This window comes from Crocodylus siamensis, chromosome 15 (assembly GCF_052110815.1).
Source record: "Crocodylus siamensis isolate JL-2025a chromosome 15, ASM5211081v1, whole genome shotgun sequence".
NCBI classification, from domain to species: domain Eukaryota; kingdom Metazoa; phylum Chordata; order Crocodylia; family Crocodylidae; genus Crocodylus; species Crocodylus siamensis.
This window is the reverse complement of record NC_143409.1, coordinates 3,624,138-3,651,718: the sequence shown is the minus strand read 5'-3', so window position 1 is coordinate 3,651,718 and position 27,581 is coordinate 3,624,138. Positions and strand designations below refer to the sequence as shown.

Sequence of the window (27,581 nt, the reverse complement as noted above, 5' to 3'; positions counted from 1 at the left end):
ATAGGAGACATTTTTCCACTTAAGAGGGCCGCGCTGAAACATTTTTAATTGGATTTTCATGGTGATTGACAGCATTTGATTATGACAGTAACTTTATTTGGCTGGACTGTTATAGCCCTCTTGTTCAGATTTTTTCCATCAAAGCTCTTTTTTATCCGCTGAATTCCCGGTGGAGGAGCCGCGATTGTGAAAGAGCCTTTTAGCACCTTTGTTGTAGCCATCCCTGGTGATGATTGGACCCAGCTGGTAGTAGATAAGAAAATGTTCCTTGCACAAAGAGGCTGTGTCTCCTGTCTCCGCGGTTTCAATAATTTTAAGAGCCCCTGAAACCTGTTGAGGATTAGAAGTAGCTTTAGATGTGAAATGAGTGTTAAGTATTAGTAATCGGGAGATTAGGGCCCTGGGGACAATGGGAGATAAACAACTGCAATTAAGGCAAATCTGCCAGAGTAAACAAAATTTAGCAGAAACAGATGCCCTAACCATTTTGGGGGATTGATTTGAGGGCACGGAGGAATCGATTTTTGTCTTGTTTACACTTTCAAACCCCGGTGATAAACTGGGAGGCTAAATATTTCATACAGCCTGATTTTAGTTAATTTTTTTCCAGCTCCGCACAGTAGGCAAACTCTCTTCTAACAGTGACCAGGCCTGAGTTTATTCAGCACTCACAGAGAGCAGCTAATTGTCTATGAAGGGCCCCTGTGTTTAAATGGGCTTGACAGGAATTTAAATTTTGTTTCAATCAACCTCTGTGCTCACAGCCTGCTCCAGTTTCTAATTTTTAAATTAAACATGATTTTTTTTTTCTTTTTTCCCCTTGAAAGCAGCGGCCTTTCCTGTGGAAGTCTTTGCCTTAACGCCCAATGACGGCAGATGCTTCAGCCTGGGAATGTGCAGGTTTATTAAGGCAATAATAGCGAAGCACTGCCATCGACTTATATGGAGAAGTTCATTGTCCCATAAACGTGCATCTGCCTCTTTCGAATTTAATTGGAGATGCTGGTGGAAATCGGCATGTAGCCTGTTTACCCCACTGGAAGAGTGGGCCCACTGCCTCGGGTGGCTGTGGGAATTTTTTCCACCCCCCCTTGGCTAAGGAGCCTTTATGTATTTATTCTGCAAAGCGCGGTGTTAAAATGCAAGCCTGCTGGAAGATGGTTTTGGTGGCCTTGATCGTTTGTTATAGCACGAGCGTATGGATGGTTGTTTTAATGACCTTGTTGTGTGGAGTTGAAAGGGAAATGTTTTCTCTAGTGCGTCGTATAGGACTCGTGGAGTCCCTCAAGAAGTGGGGCTGGAAGGGACCGCCAGACGTCACATCTAGTCCAACCCCTGCCTGAGGAAGGGTCGGCCCTATCCAAACCGTCCCAGGCAGGTCTTTGTTTGACCCGTTAGCACAGCTACACGCTCAACCCTGACACGTCACGAGACACAGCACCAGCCCTGCCGCAGGTAAAGCAGGGGGACCACGGCGGCAGAGTTTGTGAATACATACCCTAGCGATCCCAGGCAGAGGGATCTTCCCTCCACAGACAAAGGCAAAACCCCCCACGGTCCATACGAGTCTGACCATGGGGTAAAATCCCTTCCTGACCCCAAATACAGGCATCGCCCTGACCCTGAGCCAAGGGCCAGGACCCTCTAGCCAGGAGCCTCCGGGTTTGCGTCCCGGCAGGAGCTTCGGCGCAGCCCAGTCGCCCTGGTCCTGTAGGTCTTCTCATCGGATGACACACGTTTCATATCCATTGGTTTTACATTGCTTGGCACAAGTTAGACAGGATGTGTTATCTTGGGGCCAGTTGATACTTGACGGTTTTATTTCAGGCCTCAAAAATATTTGTGTGCACTAAAGATATGTCAGGCTAAGCAGTAGGACCTGGCAGGGGTTAAAGGTAATTAGACCCATGTCTTCCTCTGATTTTGAGAGGATTTAGGCACCTAAATCCCTTACAAATTTGGGCCTGTGTCTGCTTTTAAAAACAAGCATTCGTACCAGTGGCACGGTACTTTTATGATTGAAACAGGCACTGTTTCAAAAGACAACTTCCCTGTTTGAGTGTGATTCCATAAGGAACATGAAAATGGCCTTGGTATTTGCAGTCTTGTCTCCAGGCGGTTTCGTTCTCCGATCCTCCTTGCAGCCTGGGCTGTGGCAGCGTGTGCCCCATGGACTCAAACCAGGACTACTTGCTTGCGTAGTTTAAATTGAGCTATTTTGTGGCCACGGTTGGAAAGACCATCTTGTAAGTCCACTCCAACTACCTGAGTTACCTTTTGGGGGGAGTTTTGTCAAAATTAGTCGGTTAACACTGGACTTTACTCGTTGTCCTCTGTTTGGGCCCGATTCTTGAAAAAAATGCAGGCCTCAGCTCAAAATGCTACCAGAAGACATGGCCAATTTTAATTCCCCGCGTGCATGGTTTTAGTCTGATTCCATGGGACAAAGAAAGTCCCGTGCAAAAGTCCCCTCCTGAATTGCAGCCTTCGTTGGGATCGCACGCCTCTCATCTTCCTCTCATGCATGGCTCTATGTAGCCTCCGCAACGCGTGCACGAGGCACAGATCAACCGCAGGCGTTTTTATAGCTGTGTTGCACTGGTCTTGTGAGCGGTAGTAACCCTTGCAAATATGTCATCACTAGCACTGTACACCTGGCTCGTTAGCTGTGCACGAAAAGGGAGAGGTGTTTTAACAAACCATCAAAGCAGAACGGCTTTGCCTGTAAAGCGCTACCTGTAGGTGGACAAACAGTGTATGACTCTGCATTGTACTGTTGCGGTCTCAGGGGCAGCCGGCTAAATCTGTTTTTGAGGAAGGCATCGGTCACATTTGAATCGCGCCTGATAAAATGTTGACGAGAGCTGCCTTCCTGTCCAGGTGTGTTTTTTTTTTTAAACAACAGGTACGTTGAATGGGGACTGTTTTGGTTGCAGCAATGCAACACACGGCTTCATTTGATGCGTTAGAAAGGTACTGTATCTGTGGCACTGATCAAATTTCCACTCGTCAGAATTGGGCAATGAATTCTTACGTTAGCTGCATCCTTGGCACAGAACCAGCATTGCTGGATTTTGTCTCCGGCAAGAGGAGTCATGCTGGAAACTCTCAACCCTCATAAAAACGGTGTCTTACCAGCCAGGTATCAACTCCAGGCAGCTTCAGACTCTTTTTTTTGCCCAGCCTAGTGCTGTCTGACAGGGCCACAAAATGTGAAGAGCCAGGAGAGCTGGCCCCAGGATTGGCACTAGAGGCATGAGGACCCGGCATGATAACATCTTTAGAGAAGCAGAATTGCAAGGTAAGAAGTTTTCTCTCTTAGGTCCAGAAAGGGCAGTTTTGTTTCTGCAGGTTGTAGCAATCTCTCTGGAAATCACGCAGCAGCAAGCCAATGGAAATGCATTACACTTAACTGTGCCGGAGAAAAGGAAAACAGCTTTGCAAGAAGCTGATCCCGAGACATGCGTACAAATACCAAAGAATGGCAAGGGCGCTTCTCAAAGCCCACATAGAAAACTAACCAGGGATAATGGAAAACATAGCTCCAAGGCTTTGACTGCTTCACGGCGTCGTTCAATTGTCGGTATTTTTGTACCATCTTTTCAGTGTCTTATCTGTCACCATTGGGATAAAATCATTAGTATGCTAATCTGGATCGCCCGAGTTCCAGCACTGACCCAGGCTAATCTGCCTTTGCAATTTCAAGAACTATGTTTGACTTCTCTGAAAGTAACCTTAAATTGTAGTCTTGTAAGGAATTCCAGAGCTGTATCCTTCACTCCTTCTCCTAATGAGGTTATGACCAAATGCTCATTATAATTGCTTTAGACTCCTTTTAATTTTCAAGCTTATTAATCATAAGAAGAGTTATTTAAAATTGCATAAATTAATCTTAGATTAAAAGCCCATCAAAGCCTCGAAACAATTAAGAATAAGTAGGATTTCCCTAGGGCAGCAAGTTTTATTTTAATAGTGTAGTCAGGTGGATATCAGAACATTGAAGTATGGTAGTGATTAATGTATGCAAAATTTAAATGAGAGTTTTTAAATGGCAAATCTAAGTCACATATTGACCTAATGGTAGGCTTTAACTGCATTGTCTGTCATATATTTAAACCGTTTAGTAATCAACATTTTAATTACAGTGTATGTTCGGGAGGCCACGCAACAAACAAACTTCAACATTTTAAAACACTCAGGGAAGTGTCTGGTCCCAGCGGGGCCGTGCTTTCATCTGTTCACAATGAACCAAAGCATCAAGTAGACTAAGCGTGTTTGCTTTGAATCAGAGACTCATTCACGTACCTGCCCCTGTGGCAGGGAGTGCCACAGATCCCTACTCCCCTTGGCCCTGCTGAGCCCTGATGACAGTTCGCCCTTTCTAGTCTCCAAGGCAGTGGAGGCCACAGCTACTTTCAGTTTAAAAAAAGGCCCTGAGCATTTTTATGAGAGATCCTGCTTATTTTACCTGTCTCTTCATTGCCTCCCCGCCCACGTGAGAGAGTGCTGACTTATGAGTAGCTTCATAGATGGTAGGGGGTGGAAGGGACCTCTTGCAGTCATCGGGTCCAGCCCCGCTACGCTTGGGCAGGAAAGTCTGCTGCCACATGAGCGTCCAGGCGTTTTTGAAGCTATCCAGAGTAGATGAGTCCTGTTCGGCCTCTGCTGCAGGAGCCCCTAGTTGAGATCGGGGTCACGTTATGCTACGTGCCGCATCACCGCATGCCAAGACACGCGGTCGGTCCCTGCTCAGAAGGCTTGCAGCGTAAGCCTGAAGCGGGGCCTGGAGCTGGGATGTGCATTAAACTGATCTCATGTAGGAGCCAGCAAACGTGTTACATGGGAACAGGTTTTAATCTCTCTGCCTGCTCAGTTAAGTTGCCTTCAAACTGGTGACCTGTAAAACGCTCAGTAGCTGTGCCGTGACGCATGCTGTCCCCGGCAGAAGTGTTGCACTCCAGGGAACGGCGCCTCCTTTGTGTGTAGATACATCTACTAAGTCAAAAGCGATCAGGACTCATAGTAGAGATGATATCTTTTATTAGACCAACAAGATTTTTGCAAAAAAAGGGTCCTTAATTGCAAGCTCTAGTAAGTCAAGTGCTGACTTTTTTTTGGAGCTTGCTTGCTTTGGCCAGCATGTCCCCCTGTAGAGAAACCAGCAGATCCTCTGAAACACGACTTCTCTGTCCCAAACCCTAGCTCTCCACCCTCTTTTTAAAAAGAGAACATTGCCTTTAACTGAAGTGCAGGATGAAATCACAACAGTGAAATGTCTCATTTACAACCAAGCATCGCCGTGAGTGCCACATTTTGCGTTATATGGTTGTTCCAACTAAAAAAGTACTTTATTGTGTGCCAAATTGAAGGCCCGCATGGGTCATCACTAGAGTTTTAACCCAGAGATCTTATCACCTGTTCGGCCATAGGAGCAGTTGTGGGGAAGGGAAGCAGGGTGCTAACGCCTCTGTGGACAGAGATCCCACACGCTCTGCTAGGGAATTGCACGATGGTAATAGGACAGTGGGCATCAGGATTCCCCATTGCTCTTCCTGGCTCTGGTAGCACTTAGACAACATAGCTGCGCGCATGGGGACTGAACCTGCCATCTCTGTGAATAAACCACCCTGTGAAGCCATAGCCAAGTCATAAAAATCTACATGCAATTTAGCCACTAAAGGGGTGCACAAATTGTCGGCCCCTGGATGCGATCACCTGGATGGCACGGACATTTCATGTGGCCTGTTCCATCTGCTCTGACTTGCCCAAGTTATGGCGAAGACCTCACTTCTCTTCCCAGCTGTGCCTGAAATGACCTTGTGCAGACTCTTTGTTCACACATTTTGCAGGCAGCTCCCTTGAAGGGGGAGGCCTTGATTAATTATATGCATGATCAAGGGCAGAAATATGGGGGAGAGTCGCTGGAAAACTTTGGATGAGAATGGCAGGCCTGCTGGCAGGTGGCAAAGTGCACGTTGCATTGTGCAGGAGCATCGCTCTTACTTTTCTAGCCAGGGAAGGAAGAGGAGTGCAGGGGGGGTGTTTTTGGCGTAAGGCCAAAGACTTTGGGGTATTTTCATCCAGTTTCCCTTTCCCTAAAGACGGTTGCCAATGTGCTAAAAAGGATGAGAAATCAAATGATCAAAGAGCACTTGAAAAATGTAATGTTGTTTCATAATGAGTACAAATTGATGAGGTCCGTACCAGGCTGATCTCTGGACTGGAGGTGCCAGGTGAGGGAAGGAGGTGTCGGGAGTCGTTTAAAGGTGCGATTGCAGTGTGTGGCTGCTCTGCTCTGCACGCAGAAATCTCCATCTTGAAGCCCTTGTAGCGTCCTGGAGACTTTTCAGTGCTTTAAAGCATTGACATAATATTTCTAAGCCTGTCTAATAAACTGCTGCTTTGTTTGCTTTTTCTCCCCTTTAAAAAAAAAAAAGAAGAAGAAGAAAGCCCTGCATCAAAATTGCATGTTAAGCGGGGAGTGAGGTCCTGTTAAAGCAGCCTGTAGCCGTCAGTAATATTTATTTTCTCTATTTGTTTTAAGCCTGTGAAGACTGTGTGGTTTTCTCTGTAATGTCCTGATGGAGACCTGACCAGCAAGCGTGCAATGCCCCTAGCCCTAATGTGCCATTAATGATAGGTTAATGTACAGTATAATGTTTTTTGGACTATGGGTTCATTACACTTCTGAGTGCAAGGTCTTTCTACAGAGCGCCCAAGGTCCCATTGCATTATATCACGCAATAAAAATACCCTTTTCATATCACACACTAATAAACTGTATTTGAAATGCTGTCTGAGGGCACCGCTATCATCTTGATAGGCTGCACACACATGCAACAGTTGGAATCTTTTTATTATATTTTTGGTTATGCCGAGTTCACATTTTTAAAATAAAAACACATAATTGGTTCCTGGGTGTTTGTAAACCATCTCCGCTATAACAACCAGGTCCTAGAAGGTATTTATGCAAGGGGTTTTAAATGAAGAGCTCACCAGTAAATAAAAGCCAGTGGCTGGTCACCAGCCCATACCTGGCATCTATACACGGGTCTCTTGATTGTCACGGGTGATTTATCAGGCTATTCTTTTTGTTAGGCTTTGCATCAGCCGGTCATACACACATAACCACAGCGCCCTTCGTACCAGATCTCCTTTTCACTTGCTGGCCTTACGCTCATCTCTTGGGCTCTGCCTGGCACCTCTCTAAATGGAAGAAGGCTTTAAAGTAATTTGCAAGCGGCCCCAGGACGTCCAAGGGAAATGTGTCCTGTACCTGGTGGCTGGTCTTGGCTCCTCTGCCTCTTGTGTTTTTTTCCCATCCCAGTGTCTTGATCTTGGCAACTCTTCCAGGTAATATTCAGCCTCCTGGCAGTGCCCCCCCCCCCCAAGTCCGTACCTTCTCTTGCAGGTCTTGACAGTTCCTCAGCATTGGGGAAAGTGTCTCCAAACTGCTCCGAGCAACATCGCTTCCAGAGCCTCTTCCATGATCAGGGCCCCCGAGGGCTCGCTGCTAGCCCACAGACCAAAGACGACAGGTCTTGTCCCCTGCGGCTTGCGAGAGGTGGCGAAGAACAGTCTTGTAGGCGGCCAAGGTACTTACGCCACAGCCATCTGGGTGGAGGTGCAGCACAGTCTTGGTCCCTGACCGTGGCTTCAGGCACCGTGAGCTTCACAAGAGCAGTGGCTACCGTGCACTGAATCCTGCGGTTCACAGGTCCAGCTGTAAAACCTGGCCCTAGCCGAAGGGCAGCATCAGCTAAGAGTCGCTAGCCCTCTTTTCAGAGACTGCCCACGTTGCATGGGCCGTTGGCTAGCTGCCTGCATAGACGGGGATTTCTCCCTTGCGGAGCGGCGCTCCTTGCGGTTCCCATCCGGGATGCTGCCTGCGAGCCAGGACGTAGCGTTTGGACCCAGCTGGTGAAGGGGCGGCAGTGGGAAGATCTGCTGTGTTCGGAAACCGGCAGCATTTAAGGTCGGCAGCGTGGCAGGGGACTGACCTGGCTGGAAGATGGCAATGTGAAGGCAAACCTGCGCTTCTGCAGACCGGTCGAATGGTGAGACCGCTGCCCTGGAGTGACATCCCTGGAGCTGGTCAAGCTAAAATACTGGAGCCATTACTGGAGCCATTAGCTCCCATTGTCCAGGTCTTGCTTTGGAGCTAGCAGCTCCTCTCAGATGTGTAACCCCTGGACGGACCCCTCTGACTAGTGCTCACCTTTTAAAGAGTTAACCTCACTGGCGGGACACAGGCACTTGCAAGATGTCCCCTTGCTTGAGAAAACCAGAAGTGACAAGTCCATTTAAAAAGCCTGGTTTGTCATTGTTTATCTCATTTTCAGAGTCGGCACAGAAAATTAGGCCGGCTGACACTCACTGACACTCAGTGCCCCCTGGCCTGTCCTCCCTGACCTTTCCTAGATCACAGGCTTTCCCCTTCCCCTGGATGTTTCAGTCGCTCTGCCGCAGATTGTCATATTGAGCCAGATCTTGATCCCGGGATAATTCAGGAGCAACAACTCTCTGGCAAATGCAAAACCCATTTGTTTTTCTTAGGTCGGGGGGAGCAGGAAGGCTTTGCTGCTCAGCGTCGCAGGTTTATTGATGAGTGGTTTCCAGGACTGGCCTCGCTTGTGACTGCAAAATTGGCTGCTTGTTCACAGGGGTGCATAGAAGCCTAAATCATTTAATTGTCGCAGGAAAAGAATCGGCCCCATGCATCCAACTAATGCGATACTCTCGGGCGGTGGATCTCAACCCCGTTAGACTTGTAGCGCCCCTCCAGAAAGGGCCAGCTCCTCGTTGTTGCTCATCTTTTGACTATGGAAAAATTAAAAAGCAGCTCTTCTGTTGCAAAGACCTCGAAGCCTGCAGCAGCGCAGAATGGTTTTAACGCTGGATTCCTGTTTGAAATCTCTGGTTTTGTCCCGTGAATCGTGTTTACCTGGCATGCAAAATGAATCACGGGGCTGTTCAGTGCCCATTGGTGACGGTGCTGGAGAATCGTAGCATCAATCATTTGGACCCAGCTGGCTCTGCAGCTAGGTCCGCGCAGATGCACGGGTCTGCCATTGTGGACCTGAAAACAGGCTTGAAGCCTTGGAACGGCCCCAAAACGCCCGTCCCGATACAGTCAGCAGACGGTTGTGGCAGAAGCGGTTTCCCTCCCACCGCAAGCAGAAAACGCCAGGCCACCCTGGGTCTGCGAGCCCGTTCGCTGCGACGCAAAACCCACATGGAGCTTCTGGGCAAGTTTGTTTTCTGTCGGCCTGACCTCGCCAGAGGAAGCAAATTGGTAGCCGGATGTTGGAGTGCAGTCGGTTGCTTTGCATGTGTTTGGACACCCGGCTAAAGCCGGTCCTGCTCCGGGCGGTTATTTGTTGCTGAACTGCAGGGCGGCTCGAGTCGCACCTGCCTGAATGAAGACAGAGGGAGGGACGTAGGTGCCTGCTGACTGCTTTTCTGAACTGAAGCCTGAATTAGTACCTTGGTAACCCCAGGGGTGTGCAGTTTGGATTTTCTGGGAATTAGATACCTAAAAAGGAAGAAACAGGAGATAGGCTAGGTAGCAGCCACCGTGGCCAGCCTCGCCTGGAAGGACAAGCGTGATAGATATCCCTGTGGCTGACGCTTACGGCGTACTTACCCCTCCTGGTGTGGGGAGGACTCAGGATAGCCACGGGGGCTGTTACAGTGCTCCAGCTGCACGTGTACATACAGGGGCCAAAACAGCCACCCGCTGACCGTTAGCCTCTGTCCACTGCCATCACCTCTCCCGCCCTGCATGGCCCCCTGGCCACGTATCAGCAGGAGCTCAGCCCATCCGGCCGCCTTTCTGCCATCGCCCCCCCGCAAGCATTTCGGCACCGCCTTGCCGGGAGAGAAGCTCGTGTCACTTAGGGACCGCGCGTCTGCCCATGCATCGGTGTTGAGGATCCCAGGGACGGAAACTGCGTGTGACCATGCCAGCCGCTGCACCGGGACTGTGGGTGAGGCGCGCGGGCGTGAGCCCAGCCCCGGTGCCTGCAAGCGAGCAACCCCGGGGAGTGCCATGAGGGGAACGTGGCTGTCGATGGCAGCAGGCAGAAACGCGGCAGCATCCCCCCGAGCCCTCCCAGCGTCTCCCTGCCTCGGTGCCCCAGATGCGCCCCATCCGGGAGCTGCAAAACCAGTTTCCCCTGAGGTAGTGTGATGGGGAGCCTGGCTCTGCCCATTCCAGGGTTGCTTAGACCTTTGCCCCCTTTATCTTACCCCAATTCTGGCTTTACAGAGGGCCCATCGAGGTGCTGGGGACTGGCAGCTGTGCCAGGCAGGAGCTGCTCTGCTTCCTTCCCAGCTGCAGGGTAGAGCCCTGGTTGGAGTCGACCCTGGGCCAGGGGGTCCCAGACCCCCGTTTCCAGGGGGCTGTTGGCACCTCTTCCCCTGGAGTCATTACTGGCACAGTCGCTGCTTCCCATCCTGGTGGCCAGTGCATCTTACCCAGCGGAGTCGCTCCCTTTCCTTAAATGCCTGTTTCCCCCAGCAGTCCCCCCGGCTCAGTTGCAGGGGGGCGGGGAGGGATTTGCCAAGAGGCTCCGTGGGTTCATTTGTCTTTCAGCAAGTTGCAGCCCAGCTCCCAGCCTTGAAACTGCTCTTCGGAGCAGCAGCGTCGTGCCTGTCCTCCAGGTTTCCGGAGATCCCGGGCGTATTTCATTCCCGTAGCATCTGACATCTCCGGCCCTGACCTTGGGAGTGTTTTATTGTTCTTCTCTGTTGGGGCTGGCCACGGTGGCTAATTCAGCAGAGGTTTTCCGTGTCTGTGGGAGCAGTTGGCCTCTTTCTGCCATTTCTAGGATTGCAATCTGGTTTTTCTGTGCAGGCGCCTCCTTCCCCAGTCGTTTGGACAAGGCTGGCTCCAGAGTGCATCCAGATGGAGACCGGCGCTGCGGACACTCTCGTCCGTGTTTGTGTTTCCTCCTGAAGCGCTATCCTGGTTTTTTATTGGAGGGTCTGCTGGGCATCCCCTCGCTGCCTGCAGGAGCTAGAGGACTTGCGGGCTCGGTGGCTTTAGGGCCCACGTCCTGCATCGTGCTTTTGACCGATGGTCAGAGCTGCTGACAAAGCTGTTGGGGGATACCGTATGCTGGGAGCTGCCCCCTGCTTTTCGTGGCTTGCTCCCCTCCCCATTGCATCACCGAAGGATTTCCCTCCTCTTGCGTGTACACGGAGGATGCCTACCTTGTACATCAGGATGTGAGCTTCCTTCCTCCGTGCTGCAGTGGGCTTGGGTCTGTTGTGCAGATTATAATGGAAAAATGGACATTCTGGGGATTTTTTTTCATATTTAATTTTAAACTCCCTGATCTGCTCTGCCCCCGGCAAGGTAGGGGGCCAGTGTTGGTCTTCGCCACAGCAAGAGCAGGATTGTAAATGAATGCGGCACTTAAGGAGTGTATCCACCTGCCAAGCACATAGGCGACATACCCGGGGGGGGACAGCCTGGGTGGGAACGAGCCCCTGACTGCACGGAGGCCAAGGGGAGGCTTGCTTAGTAACACCCGGGCGAGGCAGGGGGCGGGAAGGGAGCCGGTCCAGTGCAGTGCTGCGCTCTGCCGAAGGACGAGCGCTCGGAGAGGTGTGTTCGAGGTCCGAGCTGCCAGCTGAAGTTCTGCTTACCAAAGTGGTGTTTATAAAGAAAAGAAATGAGACTTGGGAGAGTCCAGAGAGAGCCACTTGTATGATTAGAGGCCTGAAGAGCAAGCCATGCAAGAAGAGGCTGACAGAGATGGGCCTGTTCAGCCTAGAAAAGAAAAGAAAAGAAAAGACTCGGGGGGGGGGATTTGGTGGCAGCTTGCCAGTATATCAGGGGAGAGCACCAGGGGCGGGTGAACAACTCTTCACCAAAGCGCCCCGGGAGGAAACCAGGAGCAATGGTCATAAAGTCCTAGAAGAAGGTTTCAGACTGGATATAAGGAAAAACGTCTTCATGGTTCGTGTGACCAGACTCTGGAATAGCCTCCCGGCGGGGGTGGTGCAGGCACCGACTAGGCCTGTGCAAAGCGGCAAGTATTCACTCTGGATTTGGATTCAGGCGATTTGGCGGGACGGTGATTCGGTAGTGATTCGAATCACTGTCCTGATTTGATTCGGCCAATTCAGATCCGAAGATTTGGTGCCGATTCAGAGATCCAGCCATAGACTAAACAGGCAGCAGTCCTTGAGGGTGCTGGATACTGCTGCCTCCAGCTGGTAAGCCTGTTGTGGCGGGCAGAAGGAGGAGGGAAGAGGTGTTGGTGGGGGCAGATCAGTGCCCCCACAGCGAGGGAGGGATTGAGGCTGGGGCTGGGACAAGCTGCCCAGCCGGGGCGGCGTGGCAGGCAGCTGGGGCTAACCTCCACGCAGATCGGGGGGGCATGCTTCCATGCCCTCCCCGACTGGCGACACGCAGTGGCGGGAGCCCCCCTCCCCAAGTCCTGCCGCGCCCCTCAGCTCGGCTGGGCAGCTTGTCCCAGTACCAATCCTTCCCTTGCTGTGGGGTCCTTGATCTATCCCATCCCCCCCCACGCCCTTCCCTCTCCCCTCCACCCTCCACAACAGACTTACCAGCCGGCAGCAGCTGTGTCCAGCGCCCTCGAGGACTGCTGGCTGTTTAGTCTGTGCCCAAATCTCCAAATCAATTCGGAGCTTTGAATTGGTCTCCTGATTCAGATTCGGAGATTCGGCCGCTGAATCGGGCCAAATCTCCTCCGAATCGAATCGGCTACCGAAGCTTCTCACAGCCCTGGAGATCTTCAAAAGGAGACTGAGCGCACACCTTGCTGGGGCTATTTGACCCCAGCAGTCTTTTCTGCCCAGAGCTGGGGGGCTGGACCCGATGATCTCCCGAGGTCCCTAAACTTCTGTGAATCTGGGACTCGTAGCCATCCTGGGCATGTAAGCCAGCGCGAAGAGGAGCTCACGGAGTTGGCCGCACAGCGGTCTGTCCCAGGGCTACCGCCTCCAGCCCTTGGTGAACGGTGGCACCCCTCAAGCTCTCGCCCACCGCTTGTATATCGGTAATAGACTTGAGGATGATTTAGCCAAGTGCCTGCTTTTGAGGATTAGCACTGCATCCCGGAGGTGTTACCTGGTACACAGAACCGAAGGAGACGAGGGTTGAAAGGAGCTTAGGAGGTCACAGCTAGTCCAACTCCCTGCTCCAAGCAGGGCCAGCCCCAACACTGAGCCATCGAAGTACTAAGTTAATATGCAGTGTGCTGTAGCCATGCCCTCCACACACCCAGGTAGGACTCTACCTCTGGGTCAAACAGCTGCAGATCAGACGTGTCCAGATCCCAGCCGCTGTCAGCATGTGCGTATGTACCTGCCACAGCAGAAAACTGCGTGGCAGCCACCTCCGATGGTGCCACACCAGAGAGGAGTCACGGCACGGTTGCTCCCAGCTCCCTGGCTAGTCGGGGAAAGGATTTGGGCTTTGCAGGATCGGAGGTGAAGCAGCCTCTTACTTTTGGAGACCTCCCCCAAAACCACCGTGCCCTCCGAGCCAAGCGGCAGGCTGCCTTGAAGCAAGACCCAGGGGCTGGCTAGCAGGTAGCAGGCCGAGACAGGTGTATTGCACGGGGTTGCCTGAATGGTGTTAGTCCAGATCGTGGTTCCTGTAGGTGCAGCAGGCTCTTCACTGGGAAGAGAGTGCAAGTCTTCCTTTGCCGGAGCCGCTCTTGCCTTCCCGGAAAACACTCCGGTTTTTCCTCTTTTCTGAGCAGACCTAAGAGCCTTGTGTTTGCCTCGGCCTGGGACCTCCACAACTCCCTGCGTTTCACGGCTCCCAAAGGGAGCGGGAGCAGTAAGACGGTGCTGGAATTGGTGCAGATGCGTTGCCAGCTGAAATGAAAGCATCCTAAGTGGACAAGACAGGTTCCCTGAGGGGCAACCATGCCTCTCTGCAAACCCAGTCTTAGCCTGGTGAAGTGGGAGTACGATGGGGAGGGAGACGCCGGCTTGTTTGGCTTTTGCATCCTTGAGAGTGGTCTTAATGAGCCAGGAGCCTGCTTGGCAAACGCCGTGGGATCGCAGGGTATGGATGGAGCATGAGGCATGTCTGCGGTCAAACCCCTCCAGCCTTCCTGCTAGTCCCATGCTCCTAGCTCTTCGGGCTAGGTGTGGGGCTGGGGTCAGGGGGACACGTGAGAAGCAAGAGGTTTCTGGTGATACCTTTTATTGGACCCGCTGCAGTTGGGAGAGATGCGAGACAAGCTTTTGGGCACATTTCCTTGGCTCTGGGCATGGGCTATTTAATGGCTGTGCTAGTTTCTAATGGGGCCGGACCTGTTGTAGACCCTCCCACAATAGAAATACTATGCAAAATGAAGGGAGCGTATCCATTCCCACTGCAAGCTGCACCGCAGGGCCCTGCACACGTTCAAACTGAGCTGGATAGAAACCAGCCGCAGAGTTGTTGCACATTTTCAAGCACAAACTTCCGTGCTGATTGGCCCTTTTTCTATCTGGATAGCCATTTTTATGATCATTACTTCGCACATGTGGCCGGTCTAAAGTTATTGCGTGATTGACCAGTTAATTGCATAATAAATGTAACGGCCAGCAGAGCCCAGAGGGACATGGTGGCTGCAAGGCTCAAAGAGAAGGCATCAGCCAGCGCCCACCTCTGAGCTCTCGGGGCGGGGGGTGGAAGGAAAGATGGGATGTTCGTTAGCCATCTCTCATTACTGTATTTGCTTGGAAAAAAATCTGCCGGCTCCTGTGGTGGGCTTGTAGCGCTCCCGAAATGCTTCCATGTAGAAAACTGCTAACAAGAGCCTTGTTTTTCAGCAACTTTGAGCAAGGCCTTTGTGTTTAGCCGCAGCAAAGGGGTGCCCGCGACAGCTAACTCTGTGCCTCTCCCTTTGCCAGGGCCACCCCTTCATCGTGCAGTACAACGACGGGAACGCGGAGGTGGTGTCCATGTGGGTGTGCAGGATGCTGGAGGAGCGTCGCGCCCAGCAGGCCCCGCCGTGACCAGGGCAGCGTGCTGGTGGTGGAGAGCACAGGACTGGCAAAACCAAACCCGGCTGCACATCGGGCGGCCGCCACAGCTGGATGATCTTTCGCTATAAGTATTTTATAGAAGCATCAACAAAACCTTCCTGGATATTTGCTGCTGCCTCTTTTCCTCCCCCCCCAACCTCAGACTTTAGGGGATTTTCTTCACAAATTTCTTTGGTTTGCTGAGTGATTTAATGTCCTCAAATTATCTTCAATCAAACTGTACACAGCCTTAAAGCAAGTATATTATATATTTTTTTTCCTTTTGTTATTGAATGTACTGTATATTTCACAGCACCAGAGTATTTTTTAACCTTTTGTCTTTTGCTATTGTACAAACAAGACCATTGACTGTCCAGAAGAGCTAGCAAGCAGCTGTGGGCTGCATAGAGACAAAGACGTCAAGAAAATGCTTGGTTTAAAATTGTATTTGTATGTTTGGAAAAAAAAATAAGTGGCTGGGCTTCACCGTTCTTAATGGAGAGACCAAGGTCTTCTTTTACAAGAATAAAGTGTGGCAAGTATATCATCACTTGTGCTGTGCTGATGCTAGGTTATTTATAGCTAGTGCGGGGCAACATCTCACCCCGAGACCAAGCGTTCACATAACGGGGTGTCTGTGTACATATAATACATCCGTGCACACACACGCTGCGGCCTTTGAAGGCGCTAGGAGCTGTGCCTGCGTGACAGGACAAAAGGTAGCCTTTGTTTCATATCTGATCCCCAGGCCATAGCTGTCTGAGCCCCGCAGCCCAGATGATATGGCCCTGTGTGCAGGGCCGGGGCTACAGCCGGGATACACGCTGGGGCCTGATCCGGTGGGTTTGCTGGCCCGCAGACCCACCCCACACCGTTCCCGGGGCCAAGCGGCCAGGCACCGCCAGCCTACCTAAGGTGCCTCCCAGCGGACCCTAAGGCTGCATCTATGCAAGGAGACCCACCTTGCTTCCAGTAACACCGTGCGCTCCCGTACAGCGAGTCGAGGCACGGCCGGTAAGGAGCCCCGGTTTCTTGGTGGGCTTTACCCTTTGCCCCTTGGGGACACAGCCTCTACAGAAGCTGCCTCAGGGCCCGTGTGGCTGAGGTTTGGCCCGTCTGCAGGTCGGGGCTGCGGCCCAGGGATTCACCCTGAGGGTGGGAGGAGGGCCGGGTTCCCGCAGCCGGGGGCACAGGAAGCCAGGCCTGCAGTTGCGCCGTATGTCGGGCTTGGCTTCACTCCTCCCCGCTGCGCCCAGCTCCCTGGGAAAGCCCTGTGCCCTCCCAACCCGGCCCCGCTGCATGTGAAGGGAGCCCCCAGGCAAGGAGCAGCTCTTCCACCTCCTTGCAGGCACCAGCCATGTCCTGCTCAGCCGTTAGGCATCCCCGCACTCCCGGCGCATCCCTCGCTGCCGACGCTGGCTCCACGAGCATCCCCGTGGCGAGCAGACACGTCCTTGACGTGGGTCGCAGGGAGAGGACAGCGGTGCTCGCGACAGAGACCACGGACATGAGGAGCATCAGGTGGGAACAGCGGGCCGTTGGCCACAGAGTAATGCCGGGTGCCCGGCCCCCCGGGCTCTCCCACAGAGCGGGGGGTGGATGGGGGCTGTGTTGAGAGAGCTGCAGAGCGGGGGTGTGAAGGATGAGGCCTGGGAGGAGAGGCAGGTCCCCCGCAGAGCCGCCTCCAAAACCACAGCCCTCCCTTGCGTGGGATGCGAGCGGGATGTCCAGAGGGGGCACAGGACGGCTAACCAGCACCCGTCTGCAGCTTAGCTGCAAGGACCATTCGGTTCGTGCCAGCCGAGCAGAGGCCCGTGGATTCCCGCAAGGGAAGAGCTGCTTGGCCGTGCTGTCCGCTGATGCACCCCACGCCAGACGCATGGTTTCAGGCGAGCTGGACACGCCACGGGCCTGGTCCAAGGGAGCTTAGAGTCCGGGTTTGCCATGCAACCCTGCAGCAGGACAAGGGTTGCGGGACAAAGCAGCAGTAACACTGGGGCTTTTCTTTGCGCTTAGAAGCCATCGTCTCAGCTGGCCACGCACCTGTCCGTGGCCAGATGGTGAAACCCGTGGTCGCGCGGCAGCATGCTGCGAGCATCGCGGCCACAGGTTGTGAGCAGACGCAGCGCAGCTCTGCGCACGCCGGTCTGCTCTTCCATTGCTGCGATGTGCGTAACCGAGGCAATCGAGCTACCTTAAAGGAAAGATGAATAATTACATGTGTGGTGCGTGCCTCCTTATTCCGAGGTGTGGGCTTCCTCAGCCTGACGAAGGGTATTTGCACTCGGAAACTTGCAAAGAAGAATTTTTCCAGCGATTTTGAGTTGGTCTAATAAAAGATGTCAGATTTACCCAAAAAACCTTGCCTCCTTATTGCTATGACTTCGGTTTATAGTTTCATAACAGATTGTCTCATCTTTAATCAATCCTGGTATTATAAAGCTAGTTATGGGCACAAATGAATGGAGGAGGCCCTTTTAAAAAGGGGCACAGAGGGTAAGCGGAGTTTTTTTGTAGCAAGTGAAGCCTTTATCCTAAATGCTGATGTTTTCAGGCCTTCAGACTAAAATGTTACTGAAAGGGCTGAAGTGGATTATAATATATGGGCAGGCCAAAAGCCCCTTTGCAATGAGAAGTTTCTGCCGAAGGATTGCAAATCCTAAACGTTACTTTGGAGGTAGTCTGGAAAATACTTTGTTTCCTTCCTCCCAGGGATCATTTATCTTGTTTTGAAGCATAGAGATTGCAGGCATGAACTTATAGACTAAAGTTTGTCTTAATTGCTCCTATGTCACAGCCTCCCTGGCAGATAACAGTACAATGAATGAGTCAATGTGACCAATACCTTCAGGTCCTTTTTCTAAAGTGAGACAAATTTCTTTCCTTTGAACCAACCAGTCTATAGGCAGCTCTTTCATTTATTTATCTCCTAACAGTTTGCATTAGCTTTCTCTGGATAAAAAGTCTCTCTCTCAGATTTAGTTAAAAAGTCAGTAAAACCAGGGCTTTTCCTCTGGTTTTCATCAGGGCGTGGGAGACATCAGCCTTGCAGATCCATGCCCAACGTCAACAGACGTAGCTTTGAAAAATCTCGTGGCTAATGGGCTGACAGCGTTATATTTCATGGGGGTGAGTGACGAGCCTCGCAGACTTGATCGTTATACTTAGTCCAATGATAATTGTGGCAGGTGGGGGGTCTTCATCATCCTTCCTGCCCTTGAAGTGGGGCTTCTGCGATAATTCGGGAGACACCAGGGTTTGCTAACAGGGCACAAAACCTTTCGTTGCTAAATCGACCCGGCCAGTCTGGCTCACAGCAGGGAGCAAGGGAAGGGTGCTGGCATCTGTGTCCTGCGGGAAAGGGGGAAAGCAAGAAACAACCTGTAGGCAGACGTCCACCTGAACCAGCAGCACAGACATGCCCAGCCTCTGTAGGGAAGCTGAGGCCTGACAGCGGCGGTAGCGCCAGGTTACCAGGGCCAGGATGTAGGGGAGCGGGTCAGGATACCCGAGCTCCGCTTCGTGTTCTGCCCCCAACTTTGAGCAGCCTCTTGCCTGTGTCCTGGCTCCTCTTCCCTTACGAGAACAAGCGTGTGAGGTGCTGTGCAACGCATCTTAATCCAGGCAAGACGAGCTCCCGGGCAGGGCAGGGCGAGGGCAGCGTGCATTTCTGCAGCCGTGCTGGGTTTATTCTGCACGTCGAAGGAAGAAATCCAGTCCCCGGCATCTCTCGTGTAGGCCAACCCACCATTAGAAACGGCTTGGGTGTCCCTGCAGCTGAGTTGTGAAACGGGCTGCAAAGTGAACGAGGCCGAAGCTGCTCTGCCTTCAGCTCCTCCGGGGCAGCCGACGCCGAGATGCCCGACGTGGAATTACCTTTCCCTGCTGCCTCCCCATCGCGAAATGACCTCGTGACACGAGCTTCAGAGCTGCGCCTCTGCTAAGCCAAGAGGCTGGCTGCAAGTGCGGCAACAGGGCATCCCAGCCATCACCCGCCTTCATCAGAAGGCCCCCGAGGACTCATCCGAAGGGTTTCAGCAGCAGACGACATTGCAAAACCATGCGGGGGAAGCAAAAATAGGGGCTAGGGCAGGGGTGGGCAAAATGCGGCCCGCCAGACCATTCTATTTGGCCCACGGGGCCCCTAAAAAAATTTAGAAAATTAATATTTATCTGCCCCTGGCTGCCTGTCGTGCGGCCCTCAATGGCTTGCCAAAACTCAGTGGCCCTCTGCCCAAAATAATTGCCCGCCTCTGGGCTAGGGGATCATTGCACCAAATAGCTTCATCGGGATGCCAGCAGAAAGCATAGCTCCGTGTCAACAGGTAAGTGTCTCAAAACAGCAATGAAAAGGCCCGTTCTCGCTCTCTAGCTCGTCATCGTTACAATTAGTCAAAAGGGGCAGGGAGGGAAATTTCTTCACATGCAAACGTTTCCAAGAGAATCCAGGCAGATTGTTCCTCTTTATTAAAATTTCGACCGGGTTCGCTTGGTTCCTACCGATTTCAGTCTTTGCCAATCATGGCTGATCATAGCCAGAAGGCCAGCAGCGGTTTTATATTCCCCACGCTGATTTATTTGCCATGCAGAATTGCAAAATACTCTGTTTCCTCTTATCAAACGTGCCCCGCTGTCAGCTTTCCAAAGGTACAGTGTCATTCTTTGTTTTCTCAATAACAGCTTGAAAGGCCGGACCCGTACGTGTGCGCGCGCGTGTGCATGCACGTGGGTCTGCGCATGTGAGGGTGTTGACTAGCAAAGGTGGGCACGCACCAAGCAGTATTTCCAGGACTGCAGGACCTGCACCTGGCACTGAAAAGTCCTGCTTCTCCTCCCTAAGACAAATGTTCGTTAAGTGAAGACAGATCCTTATCCGAACACGGGTCAGTCTGATGGAGGCCTGAAACAAAGAGCCCAGGGATAAGGCATCCGCTGCCTAGTAGCAGAGCTAGGGTGGGGTGAGCAGGGCACTAGCCCAGCCCAGGCATGCAGCCGACAGCCCCGTGCTGCACCCAGCGATGCATCCTAGGGGTGCGGAGCCGAGGGATCAGTGCTCCCCCGACCCCTGGGAGCCTTGTGCAGAACGGGCACAGCTTTGCACCCAATATGTAGGAGCTGGGAAAGCGGTGGGGGCATGTGGGTCAGCTCCCCGGGGGCCCAAGCAGAGCAGCAGGAGCAGCCGCCTGGGAAGGCTGACCTACCCCCACCCCCACCCCAGTGCTCAAGGAGCTCGCTGCACCCCTGGGGCAACCCCAACCTAAGGAGCCCCAGGCTCCACCTGCCCCTCCGGGCTAACAAGAGCTGCCTTGGTTTTGAACGTGCTGCTGCGGCCTACCATCCCTAGCAGGCATCCAGGTTCTCTGGGCGGGCTAAAAGGACCGTGCACAGACGGTCAGACCTGAGGGCGGCCCCTCGTATAAGGCCGAGGCTGAACCCTCCGTCTATGCAGCAGCTGTAACCCTGGGAGGGCGCGGGGAGGGCGAGTGCATCCACGCCAGCTCAGCCGAAGTGGACCCTGAATCTTGCTGGTGACTGGCCAGCGCGGTGGGAAACGCGGCTCAGGTCCCTGCGCCTGTCCCTGTGACAGCCGCCACATGCCACCCAGGGTGGAGCAGCGCTGGTGGAGCAGGAGCATGCCGGCGCTCGCTAGGCCAGACGGGGGAGGGCAGGGCAGTGCGGGTGAGAGGCAAGAGAGCGGGGAAGGGACTTGTAGTCCGGCTGTGCCCGACTCGTGCCTGTCGCTGTCCCCTGGCTGGCTCCCATCCTGGAGCCGGGACGTCTCTGCCGCTGGTAGAGATGCCGCACCCTGGCCATGTGCTGCCGGTGGGTTGAATCCAAGACATTGAAGCGGCGCGCCAAAAGAGCCAGTTCGACACCATTAGTATTTCACAGGTTTATTTAGAAAAATACATTAAAAAATCTGGACAAAACGTGGCAGGCCAGCTCTGCGTGCCAGCCTTTCGTTCACCCCGGGAGTGAAAGCACGGGCTGGCCTGAAGCTGTGCGTGTTCCCCGCCACCTCTGCGGTCAGCGGAGCAGCACAAGAGTGCCCCGCAGGGAGTCTCCCACGCGGGCCCTTTCGCCCCTGGACCCCGGGAGCTCGCCGCCCGGCCCGGGCACATCAGTGCGCCCGGAGCCGCTGCGCTGCGGGGCCGGGCTGCTTTTGTGCCCAGCGCCCCGCGAAGCCCTCGCTCCAGCCGAGCCCCCGCTTCTCCCCGCTGCTGCCTCTGCCTCCCGGGCCGCTCCCGCAGGAGGGCTGGCAGCTTGGCTTCAGGAGCGGAGCGCTGCCCCCGGCCCGAGCAGCGGCGGGGCCGCTTTCGCCTCCGTGGAAGCGGCCGCCCGGCGGGTGCTCCCCGGCCGAGTTATGCGGGACGAGGCGTGCGGCTCAGGGCGGGGCCCCGCCGGACGGGTGGTCACGCGTTGCACGTGTCACCCGGGAAACACATCTGCGGGGCCGCGGCTGGGAGACCGCGCCGAGTCCAGCGGGCCTGGCGCGGCCCGACCCGCACGCCGGCCCGCGCCAGGCCGCGCCCTCCGGGGGCCCGAAGTCCCGAGTGGGGCGGGGCGGGGACGGGGACATGCCCAGCCCCGCTGCCGCCCCGCGGGTCTCGCCCGCCCGGGGGCTGGCTGGGCAGGGCGGCCGCCCCCGCGCCTCTCCCGCAGGCTCCGCCGGGGCCGCCCCCGCGGGCGGGGCGCGCAGTCGGCTGCGGACACCCCCCGTTCCGGCTCGTCCAAAGCCCGGGGGGGCGGGGGCAGGTCGCAAAGCGGCGCCCGCGGCGGGCTTCTTCCGAGAAGGCGGCGGCCCGGGCTCGCCGCCCCCGAGCCCGGCAGCGCTGCGGGCCCCCGCCCCGCGCCCCCGCCCCGCCCCGCCCTGCGGCACCAGCTCGGGGGCGCGGGCTGCCGGCCCCGGGGCCTGTCACGGCACGGCGGCGTCCGGGCGGCAGGACGGGAACCCGCGGAGCCCGGCCCCGCGGGCGCGGTGCGGGACCGGCCGGCCGGGCAATGGCTCCGGCCTCGTCTTCGCCGCGTCGATGCGGGCCTGCCTACCGACCGCGGCTGCCGCGCCACTTACCGCCCCGCGGCGCCGGTCGGGAGAAATTAGGCAGGTTTAGAGCCGGGCCCGCCCGCACACCCCGCACTTCGTCTGCGGCGCCGCTGACCTGCGGCCGCATCGATCCGCACCTCGGGCCGGGCCGGCCCCCCCGCTCTTATCAATGGCCAGTAATTAAAATGTCACCGTTTAATTTCCAGGCCTCTCGGAGCAATCTGGCCCTAATAAAGGGCCTAGTGGAAAGGCCCCCCCGCGGCCGCGCGGGTCGATGCGGGAGCCCGCATTGATCCGCCGCTCAGATTAAATTTATTGGGGTCAGGCCCCGGCGCGGGACCGGGGGCGGCCGCGCCGCCGGGACCCGCGCCGGGATTTATGGGCCCGCCTCGGCCGGGCCGCGGGCCCCCCCGCACGGATGGGCCACGGGTCCGTAAGCTTTAAGCTAAAAGCCAATCGAGGGCGGGCGCGGGCGCGGGGGCCGGCGCGGCAGGGCCCCCGCCGCGGGGCTCCCGCACGTCCCCGCACGCGCCGGGCGCGGGCCGGAGCCCCCGCGGTGCGGGGCGGCCCCGGTTGAGCCTTAATTAGGAAGCGGTGACAATTAAAACCCGCGCGCGCCCGCGCCTTAATTACAGCTGCCGCGCAACGAGCCCGCGCTGACAGCCCTCCCGCCCGGCCCGGCCTCATTATGCAAATGACGCCTAATTAACTGGCAAACACTGCGGCTCCGCCAGGCCCGGCCGGCCTGCGGCAGCCCGGCTCGGGGCCCGCGCCCCCCGCGCCAACGAATCCGCCGCCCCCCGGCCCCGCGCCGGCCCCGCCCGCCGCCCCGCGCCGGCCCCGCGCCGGCCCGCACCGCCCGCCCGCCGGGCCCCGGCGCCGCGGGCCAGCCTCGGCCGGGCCGGAGCGGGCGGCCCCCCGCGCCCCCCGCCCGGTGCAAAACAGCCGTAATCGTCGTGCCCCGCGCGGCTGCGGGAGCGCGGCCGCGGGGCCCCGATCCGCCGCCCCGCGCCGCCGCCGCCGCCGCCGCCGCCGCCGCGCCGCCCGGCGCGGGGGGACAACGGTTTCTCCCGAAACAAAGCCGTGCGGAGCGGCCGGCCCGCATGGCGCCCCCGCCCCCGGCGCCGGGCCGCGGGGGCCGGCGGGGCGCGGGCGGGGGGCGGCGGGGCGCGGGCCATCCGTTGCGGCGCGGTGCGGCCGGCCGGGCCCGCGGGTTTCGCTGCGTGGGCTCCCTCCCGGGGCCGGTGCGGCGCCGGCTCGCAGGTGCGGCGCGCCGCGCCGCGCCGCGCACCCCCCCTCCCGTGGCCGCTCCTCTCCCCCCCGCCCCCCGCCGCTGCGCGCTGCTTAAAGCCGCGGCGGCCGCGCGGTGATTGAGTGCAGCCCGCCGTGAGTGACGCGCGGGTCCCGCCGGCGGCGCGGGGCGGTGCAGCCGCTCCGCCCGCCGCCGCCGCCGCCGCCGCCGCCGCGGACTTGCCATGTGGCCGCCGCCGCCGCCGCAGCAGCCCCGCAGCCGCCGCCCGCCCATGAGCCGCGCGCCGGCCCGGTAAGCGGGAGCCGCGGCGGGGGCGCGGGGCGGCCGCTGACCCCGCGCCCTGCCGCAGGGCGCCGGCGGGGCATGGAGGCGCTGGCCGGCGGCCGGGACGCGGCGGGCTCGTCGCCCACCTCCAAGCAGGAGCTGGCGCCGTACGCGGGCGCGGGCGCGGGGCTGAAGCCCAACCAGGTGGGCGAGACGTCGCTGTACGGCGTGCCCATCGTGTCGCTCGTGATCGACGGGCAGGAGCGGCTGTGCCTGGCGCAGATCTCCAACACGCTGCTCAAGAGCTACAGCTACAATGAGATCCACAACCGGCGCGTGGCGCTGGGCATCACGTGCGTGCAGTGCACCCCGGTGCAGCTGGAGATCCTGCGCCGGGCCGGGGCCATGCCCATCTCGTCGCGGCGCTGCGGCATGATCACGAAGCGCGAGGCGGAGCGGCTCTGCAAGTCCTTCCTGGGCGAGCACAAGCCGCCCAAGCTGCCCGAGAACTTCGCCTTCGACGTGGCGCACGAGTGCGCCTGGGGCTCGCGGGGCAGCTTCATCCCGGCGCGCTACAACAGCTCCCGCGCCAAGTGCATCAAGTGCAGCTACTGCGCCATGTACTTCTCGCCCAACAAGTTCATCTTCCACTCGCACCGCACGCCCGACGCCAAGTACACGCAGCCCGACGCCGCCAACTTCAACTCCTGGCGCCGCCACCTCAAGCTGAGCGACAAGGCGGCCGGCGAGGAGCTGTGCCACGCCTGGGAGGACGTCAAGGCCATGTTCAACGGCGGCACCCGCAAGCGGACCTTCTCCGTGCCGCCCGCCAAGCCGCCGCCGCCGCCCGCCGCCGACCTGCCGCCGGCGCACAAGAGCCTGCGCGCGGACGAGCCGGCGGCGGAGCGGGCCGCGCTGGGGCTGGCGGGGCCGGGCGCCGTGCGCAGCTACCCGGTCATCCCGGTGCCCAGCAAGGGCTTCGGCGTGCTGCAGAAGCTGCCGCCGCCGCTCTTCCCGCACCCCTACGGCTTCCCGGCCGCCGCCTTCGGGCTCTGCCCCAAGAAGCCGCCGGACGAGGCGGCGGCGGCGGCGGCGGCGGCGGCGGGCGGCGGCGGCGGCGGCGGCGCGGGGGAGCCCGGCAAGGGCCCGGCGCTGGCGCCGGGCATGTTCTGGGGCCCGCCCGCGCCGCCGCCGCAGCCGCCGCCGCCGCCGCCGCCGCCGCAGGGCCCGCCGCCCGCCGCCAAGGACGGCGCCGTCTACCCGGCCTTCCCCATGTTCTGGCCGGCGGCCGGCAGCCTGCCCGTGCCGCCCTTCCCCGCGCCCAAGGCGGCGGCGGCCGAGCCCGAGGGCGCGGAGCCGCCGGGCAGCGGCCGCAGCAGCGCGGCGCCGCCGGAGCCCGAGGCCGAGCCGCCGCCGCGCGCCGACGAGGCGGACGAGCTGCTGCCGCTGCTGCCGCTGGCGCTGCCGCTGCCGCGCAAGGGCAGCTACCTCTCGGCCTTCCGGCCCGTGGTGAAGGACGCCGAGAGCATCGCCAAGCTGTACGGCACGCGCGACGGCTACGCGGCCCGCGGCCTCTCGCCCGGCCCGCTCAGCGAGGGCAGCGCCAGCTCGCGCTCGCTCTCGCCCGGCGCCGACACGGCCGACGAGCCCGAGGTGGACGTCGAGTCCGGCCGCTTCCCGGACGACGACGACGACGACGACGACGAGGCGGCGGGCGGCGAGCGGGCCGCGGAGCCGGCGGAGCCGCCCGGCGCGGCCCGGCCCGACGAGGCGCCGGCGGAGCGGCCGGGGCGCAGCCCGGAGGTGCGGGGCGGCCCGGAGGTGCGGGGCGGCGGCGGCGGCGGCGGCGGGGCTCCGCTCCCCGCCGGCTCAGCGCGCTTCTCTCCGCAGGTCTACGAGCGGGACGAGGCTCCGCAGGCGCGGAAGGGCCCCTACCTCGGCGCGCCCGGTAATGCGGCCGGGGCGGGGCGGGGCGGGACGGGACGGGACGGGCGGCCGCGCCGCGCCGCGCCGAGCCGCGGCTCACCCTGCAAATCGGTTTATTCCCCGCTAAGAGGCAGATCAAGGCGACAATCCCCCGGGCGCCGAGGAGCCGGACGGCCGCAAGCCCGGCGCCGAGCCCCGCGCCTCGCACCCCAGCCCCGGCGCCGAGCGAGGTAGCGCGGGGCGCGGGGCTGCGGGCGCGGGGCCGGGGAGCGCGGGAGCCCGGGGCTGCGGCCCCGCACGCACACGCACACGCACGCCCGTGCGGGGCGCGGGCCGGCGGCGGGGCTGCCCGGGCCCGGCCTGAGCGCCCCGCACGCCCGCCCCGCAGGCGAGGAGGGGCTGAGCCCGGACGGGCCGGGCGCGGCGCTGCTGGAGAAGGACATCGAGAACCTGGCCCGAGGTGCGTGAGGCGCCCGGGCCCCAACGAAAGCGCCGCGGGGGCGCGGGCGGGCGCGGCGCGGGCGCGGGGCCGGGCGGCGCGGGGGCGGCGGCTGCCCCCGCGCCCGCTCCCCGCGCGCGCCGCCCCCGCCCGGCGCCGCATTCGTTGCGGGCGGCGCGCGGGGCAGCGCTGAGCGCGGGCGTGTTCCCCGCAGACGAGCTGCAGAAGCTGCTGCTGGAGCAGGTGGAGCTCAGGAAGAAGCTGGAGCGCGAGTTCCAGAGCCTCAAAGGTAGGTGCGGGGGCGCGGGGCGCGGGGCGCGGGGCGGCCCGCGCCGGGAGCCCGCACGGCCGCAGCTCGCCGCCGCCCCGCGCAGATAACTTCCAGGACCAGATGAAGCGGGAGCTGGCCTACCGGGAGGAGATGGTGCAGCAGCTGCAGATCGTGCGAGGTAGGCTCGGCCCCCCGCGCCCCGCGCCCCGCGCCCCGCGCCCCGCGCCGGCTCACCGCCGCTCCCCCGCAGACACGCTGTGCAACGAGCTGGACCAGGAGCGCAAGGCGCGCTACGCCATCCAGCAGAAGCTGAAAGGTAGGCGCGGGGCGCGGGGCGCGGGGCGCGGGCGCGGGGCCGGCTCTGACCGTCCGCCCGCGCGTGTCCCGCCGCAGAGGCGCACGACGCGCTGCACCACTTCTCCTGCAAGATGCTGACGCCGCGGCACTGCTCGGGCAACTGCTCCTTCAAGCCGCCGCTGCTGCCCCAGTGAGGCCGGCCCGGGGCCCGCGTGCCCGGCACTGCGGGCCGCCCCGCGCCGCCCCGCGCCCCGCGCCCCGGCCGGCCACAGCACTTTAGAGGGCGGCGCCCGCCGCGGGACGAGCTCCTCTTCTCCGCTTCGGTTTCTTCTTTAATAAAACCCGCCTGGAGGAGCCGCCGCCGCCTCCGCCTCCGCCTCCGCCGCCGCCGCCGCCGCCGCCGCGGCCGCGGGCACCGGGCAGTGTGCGGGCAGCGGCTCGCTGCGGAGCTCGCGCGGCGCGGGGGGCGCGGGGGCCTGGCGCCGAGGCGGCCGGCGGGGCCGGATCCTTCCTGCAGGATGCGGGGAAGGGGCTGGTTGCTCCCCGGCGGGGCACCGTGCCCCCGCGCCCCTGCCCTCTGGGACAACGGCTTTTCACACCCCCTTCGGAGGAGGCGGCGAGGCTCTGCTAAGGCCCCGGGCGGCCGCCGCCTCCCTTCACCGGCACCGCAATCCCCCCGCGCCCCCACGGTCACCGGGAGGGCATCTCCATCCTTGGCAGATGTCACAGCTCGGCTCTGGAGGTGCCGCTGAATTAATTCCCCGAGCAGGTGGCGGCCCGGGCTACTTAGAGAGGATTTCCCTCTGCCTCCCGGCGCAGGGCCCCGGCCCGCCGGGCTGCGCCGCGCTGAGGCCACGCAGGAGCCCCCCAGGGCTCTCGGGCACCGGGCGGGCGAAGCACGGGGCCAAAACCCTCCTGCCCTTGCTTTGGGCTGCAGGCTTTTTGCATGGGTGAGGGAAGGGGCAGCGGGAGAGCAGTGCCTCGTCCAAGCGAGCAGGAGGGGAGAGCCTGCGTCCGCCTGCCGGCCCCTCTTAGCCGTGCCGCCCTCGCCAGAGCGCCCGTGAATCCTCGTTTCGTAGCCGAG

General features: G+C 58.9%; 2 protein-coding genes across 7 annotated transcripts in view; both read left to right on the top strand.

The window, feature by feature from the left end:
* MAP2K5 (mitogen-activated protein kinase kinase 5) overlaps positions 1 to 15,553 on the top strand; it is a 186,572-nt gene extending 171,019 nt beyond the window's left edge. For all 4 annotated transcript variants that reach the window (XM_090029469.1, XM_090029468.1, XM_090029470.1 and 1 more), the window contains exon 22: positions 14,890 to 15,553. In XM_090029469.1, coding sequence (XP_089885595.1) covers positions 14,890 to 14,994 — 105 coding nt within the window. In that variant the 3' untranslated portion in view covers positions 14,995 to 15,553. The remainder of the gene's footprint in view (positions 1 to 14,889) is intronic.
* Positions 15,554 to 23,397: 7,844 nt separating this feature from the next.
* SKOR1 (SKI family transcriptional corepressor 1) lies at positions 23,398 to 26,851 on the top strand. Of its 3 annotated transcripts, none has more exons than XM_090029476.1 (8): positions 23,398 to 25,367; positions 25,455 to 25,512; positions 25,619 to 25,720; positions 25,879 to 25,950; positions 26,144 to 26,218; positions 26,304 to 26,378; positions 26,451 to 26,516; positions 26,629 to 26,851. In XM_090029476.1, the coding sequence occupies exons 1-8, from the start codon at positions 23,664 to 23,666 to the stop codon at positions 26,775 to 26,777; spliced, it is 2,301 nt and encodes a 766-aa protein (XP_089885602.1). In that variant the 5' UTR covers positions 23,398 to 23,663; the 3' UTR covers positions 26,778 to 26,851. The 3 variants fall into 3 exon arrangements, with proteins under 3 accessions (XP_089885602.1, XP_089885603.1, XP_089885604.1); XM_090029477.1 differs by having other exon boundaries at positions 26,594 to 26,851; XM_090029478.1 differs by lacking the exon at positions 25,879 to 25,950.
* Positions 26,852 to 27,581: the final 730 nt, after the last annotated feature.